The following is a 5,285-nucleotide window of genomic DNA, read 5'->3' as shown; positions in this document are numbered from 1 at the left end:
CCATCCATCCTCCCATCCATCCACCCATCCATCCATCCATCCATCCATCCATCCTCCCATCCATCCACCCATTCATCCATCCATCCATCCATCCATCCTCCCATCCATCCATCTTACCCACCTCTCCTCTCCGGGTGGTGGGGAGCTGGCGTCTGTCTCCAGATCACTGTGTGAGAGGCGGGGGACACCTGGACAGGTCTCCAGTCCAATACAGGGACATAGAGACGTGTCCAGATCTCATAGAGACAATGAGACAACCATTCACCAATCAATCATTCATCAACCTTTCTCTGTGCAGGAAAATGAATTCATTTAGTTTTTTGGGGATGAAAACAATCATTCAGCTGCAGTTTGGTGTCTTTCTTCCCATTTTTGTTTGAAACAACATTTAGTTTTGTGAACAATGAGAATAAACTTTTAGAGTTCTTATTACTTTAAAAGTGAAAGTATAAAATACGTTTACAGGTTAAAGATGGTCCATAAATGACCTTCCCGGGGGACGACTTGGTTCGATGTTTTTCCAGAACAACAACAATAAACTTCCAGCTGCTTCCTTTAATCAAAGGATGAAGGAGAATACGTTTAATGAAAGTCATGTATTCGTGTGGGATTAGTTCGAGCCGACGCAGAGCTGCTGTCAGACACTTAATGACTTTTTAAGAGTCTAAATGAATACGTTTGGCTGGTTGTGTAATTGGTTTGACTCGTCCTGAACCTAATTACAGAACAGAGTTATCTTTCCTTCTGTTTGACGATTCCAACCTCGGATGAGACTTCGGCCATTTTCTGTTTGTCTCCGAGGTCAGAAGAAAAAAGCATCTCAGTCATTATTACCTCCACATGTCTAACTTTAGAAATAATTAAACTATTTTACCTGTAAATAATTAGAGACAGCAGCTTCATTTTCTTTATAAAAGACTCAAATGAGAGGAAAAGAGAATAAATATCTGCTGTGAAGTCTAAACTCATCCAGTTTAAACTAATTCAAACCTTTTAGAAACCATGTTCGGCTGCTTGTTTTGGAACAAAGAGGATGAAGATGGTTTAATCTGTTTCTGCAGAAGAAATAACGACGCAGTTCTGTTTACCTCAAACAGAATAAAAGAATCCAAACCAGGAAGTTAGTGAGCTCCCAAAACAAAGTTTTATATAAAAGAGGCATCTTTACCTGTGGAGGTAAGGATCCGTAAAACGTTCTTCTTTATAAACTTTAAATCAGGAGAACGTCGGCATGTTTGTGTTCGAACAGATGAACAGAGATTACTGATCCTGGCGCGACTAAAATCAGTTTTATCTCCGATGTTTCCTTCTGTCAGACACCAGCTCCTCTGTCCCTGAGAGCTGCTCCTCCTCCTCCTCTTCCTCCTGCATCCCAGCACCTTTTATCTCTCCTCCTTGCAGGGGAGATAAAGTTGATTTCAGATGAACACCTTGTGTAAAATGGCCTGAGGGGATCCCAGAGGCTGTTTCATGTCTCTGCCTGCTCCCAAACGGTTTCTTCATCGCCCCGTGGTGACGAGAACGCCTCCTCCTGTCATGTTTCACCCTGCAGCCGCCCGGCCTCCTGTGATAAGGATGTTTGATATCGCTGACTCAAGTCTGATGGTCTGAGTCCTCCGATGAGTCCATAGAGTCCTCCTACAAGTCCACAGAGTCCTCCGACGAGTCCACAGAGTCCTCAGATGAGTCCACAGAGTCCTCCGACGAGTCCACAGAGTCCTTCGACAAGTCCACAGAGTCCTCTGCTGAGTCCAGAGTCCTCCATCAAGTCCACAGAGTCCTCCGAGTCCTCCTTCGAGTCCACAGTCCTCTGTCTTTGTCAGACTGAAAGAACTGTTTGCATGTGAAACAAACCTTTGTGTCCATGAACACCTGCAGACCCTCATGGCAAGCCTTTTGTGAATTATTTCAGTAATCTTGACATCAAGCGTCTTTTCACCCACTAGTTTGTCCACTAGTTGCACATTTGGTCAAACTAGTTAACCATCTTGGTGCACAAACACTTTATGGTCAACTAGCAGACATATTACCACACTAGTTGCCCAAAAGTCCTACCTAGTTGGCTTTTTAACACCCCGGTGGACCGAACCGGTCAGTGACTATGTTGAACAAGTTAACTAGTAAGCTTTGAAAACCCTTACAAGTAAACTAGTTAACACAAGTTATGCCTACTAGTCAACCAGTGACTGTCAGATGTGCATTAGTTTAACTAGTAAACACCAGTCAACTAACTGACATGTTTGTGTCTTTATTAGTCAACTAGTGCGTCTCAGGCCCGGTTCTTCACTCGGCCAGCAGAGGTCCAACCCCTGGGTCTGCCGCGGGTTCTGTGCCCTCAGTTTGGTCCTGCTGGTGACCAAAGGTTAATGAGACGCCGTCCTCTGTCCTCTGTCCTCTGACTGATCGTCCTCAGCGTCCTTCTGCAGCCGATACCAGGAATTAGTTTTCAGCCAATCTGAGAAGTTTCCGCCTCACTATCTCGTCTCTAATCTTTCAATTAAACCGTGTGTGTGTGTGCGTGTGTGTGTGTGTGAGTGTGTGTGCGCACTGCAGAGGTATTTTACAGATAAAGTGAAGGTGGACAACCACACATTCAGACTCACTGATAAGCTCTCCTTGGATGAATGCATATCGCCCGCCGCCTTTCATGTCATCATTTTAAACAAAGATCTGATCAGCTACTACCACACCAACGCTCTGTAAAGTTGTTAAAGACATTTCTGTTGGCTAAGGCTGCTTAGCTGTGGCAGACAGACACACACACACCAACACACACACACACCTACAGGCGAAAACATGATCGTTTCATCGTTTTGTCTTTGACGGTGGGCGATAATGAAACAGCACCAACAGGTTCTGAAGCAGAACGGCTGTCAGATCGGGTGATTTCAGAGCGTTTCTGTGAAGGCGAGTTGTGTTTGTGTTAACCTGTCAGGTGAGTTTGTGTCTCCGTGCTGAGAGGAGCAGGTTTAACATGTAACCATGAGACAGAACCGGACCAGAACCAGACCAGAACTGGACCAGAACCCACTCACCGTCGTGGTTGGCGTTCCCGAGCGTCCACGGCTCGTCCAGGTCAAAGTGAGTGTCTCCTCCGATGCCGGCGCCGGGGAAGTAGGCGTGGGCCAGGAACCCGCCCTCGCCGTCGAACGGCGAGCTGTCGCCATGGAAACCGGAGGCGAAGTAGATCATGATGTCGGCCTCCTTCCCCTCGTTCCTCATCTCCAAGTACGGCACCTCCTGAGGGACACGAGACGGGAGAAGACTTACGATTGACGGGAAACAGGAAGGAATCACTGGATGCTCATCTGATTTACTCCAATCAGTAATGCTGATTCAAGATGGCCGCCACGGCTTATCAGCCTTAGATAACTCTGACATGACTGGTGGCCGGTGACAAGCATTCCTTCAAGGAAGGCCTTTAATGTCAGGTTAATGATCCTAATTATTAAAATGTATAAACACATCCAGCTGTTAACCCTGCAGCTCACATCTGGTTCTTCACGTTGAATGAAGTTAAATCAGTTTTTAGGAGGAGAAGGTCTCACCTGGAAGGAGAGCGGCGTGACCACCTGCCACACGTTGAACGCCTGTCGGATCGCTCTGTGGGTGTCCTTCTCGCCAACTTTAGGGGTGTAGTTTGAGATGCTGAGGAAACAAACAAGCAGTTACAGGGACTGCAGGGCTCAGCTGGTTCATCACAGATCAAACTTTAAACCACCTGAAACGTTTGTTTATTTTAAAATAACTCGAGTTCAAACAGGAAGAACGACTGAAGGAATGCATATCGCCCGCCGCCTTGCAGGCGGGTGATCTTGTGTGATCTGTTAGGATCTGTTAGCCCCCAGTCTGTGTTGAGGACGACTCTCAGCAGGTTTTAGTTTGATGTCTGTCAAACTTCAGGCTTCAGAGGAGCTGCTGATCATCATTAATCAGTTATCGATCATTTATCGATCCTGCAGCCACACTAAGAAACTGTCGGGTTGAAGGATGAGAGAACGAACGCAGCAGGAATTTAACTCAGCTAAAATAAAAACTGCTTCTGTCGGCTTTATTTACATCAGCCGAGTTTGTTGTTCTGGAAGTTTTTACAGCAGATTTTATTTGCTGCTGTTTTCAGTTTGTGTCCACGTGTTCCTAAATGAAGGAAGAGGTTTTGTTTTATGACTCAAAAAGCCGTTCAGCGTTTGTCCGTTTCAGTGAAAGCATCAGAAATCTGCTGCAGCTCAGAGGAAACTCTAAAACCTGTAAAACCTGTAAAACCTTCTCCTGAACATCAGCAGAAGAAACCATCAGCTTCACTCTGCAGGACCTGAAACCTGAGGAGGAACTGGACTGGACCGGACCGGGCCGTGAGCTCACTCTGTGGGTTTCATCTGATGCTGCAGAGGGAAGCAGGGGCGCTGTGATGCCTTCAGGGTCTCATGGGAGAGCTGTAATTTACATTAGCCCAGTAAAGCTTTGAGTGGGACTGAAAACTTTGAGTTATAAACATAAAATATTAAATTCAGGTTCTGGTTGTGCACAAAAACATGATTCTGATGTTTATTAGTTAAACTTACAGCTGTGGTGTTTAAACTGCAGTGGAAGTCAAGATGGCCGCCACAGCTACTCTGATCACATTTAAATTATTTTATTTTATTTGAACAACAACAACTGAACAAATCACTGAATGTTCCGTGAAATTTAAAAAGACAAAACCAGAGATTTGTGTTTTTAATTTTTCATGAACAAAACTTTTGTTTTTATTCTGCGCCTGAATTTAACTTCTCCTCTAACTACACACACACACACACACACACACACCCAGCTGGGCCTCCAGGACCCGATGGACGGGAAAGTGGGCCGCAGCGGTGCTCGGAGCTGAAATGTGTTCAGGGTCCTGTGGGAAATCTCTAATCTGCATTAGAGCCACATTACAGAGTTTCACCGTCTGCCAGCAGGAGGGTGCTGCTAATGCACCAGATGCATTCAGGTACCGTGGGACGCTGCTGACTTCCATCAGCCTAAAATCAGATGGAGGAGGAGGAGGAGGAGGAGGAGCAGTACCTGTAGGAGATCTTCTTCTCTCTCCACTTCTGTCCCGTCAGGGTGTAGCGTTTGTTCCTCAGCCGGCGGCTGGTGTGAGGCTGATCCGGGACGCCACAGCGAGGTTTCTTCATCCACCTGAACACAAGAAACAGCAGTTAGGCTTCATCAGACCATCAGGCCCAGACCATCAGACCCAGACCATCAGACCATCAGACCCAGGCCATCAGGCCCAGACCATCAGACCCAGACCATCA

General features: G+C 46.3%; 1 protein-coding gene across 1 annotated transcript in view; it reads right to left on the bottom strand.

Moving 5' to 3' along the window:
• Positions 1 to 5,285, bottom strand: part of mmp24 (matrix metallopeptidase 24) — a gene marked incomplete at its 5' end in the record, with an annotated part of 24,507 nt that overhangs the window by 15,915 nt on the left and 3,307 nt on the right. The window contains 3 exon segments of the mRNA XM_017442075.3: positions 3,036 to 3,240; positions 3,549 to 3,648; positions 5,050 to 5,166. Of these exon segments, the coding sequence (XP_017297564.1) occupies positions 3,036 to 3,240; positions 3,549 to 3,648; positions 5,050 to 5,166 (422 nt within the window).

The sequence above is a fragment of the Kryptolebias marmoratus genome, linkage group LG4 (genome assembly GCF_001649575.2).
Source record: "Kryptolebias marmoratus isolate JLee-2015 linkage group LG4, ASM164957v2, whole genome shotgun sequence".
NCBI lineage: Eukaryota > Metazoa > Chordata > Actinopteri > Cyprinodontiformes > Rivulidae > Kryptolebias > Kryptolebias marmoratus.
The sequence above is the reverse complement of the archived record's forward strand: the minus strand, read 5'-3'. Positions and strand labels throughout refer to the sequence as shown.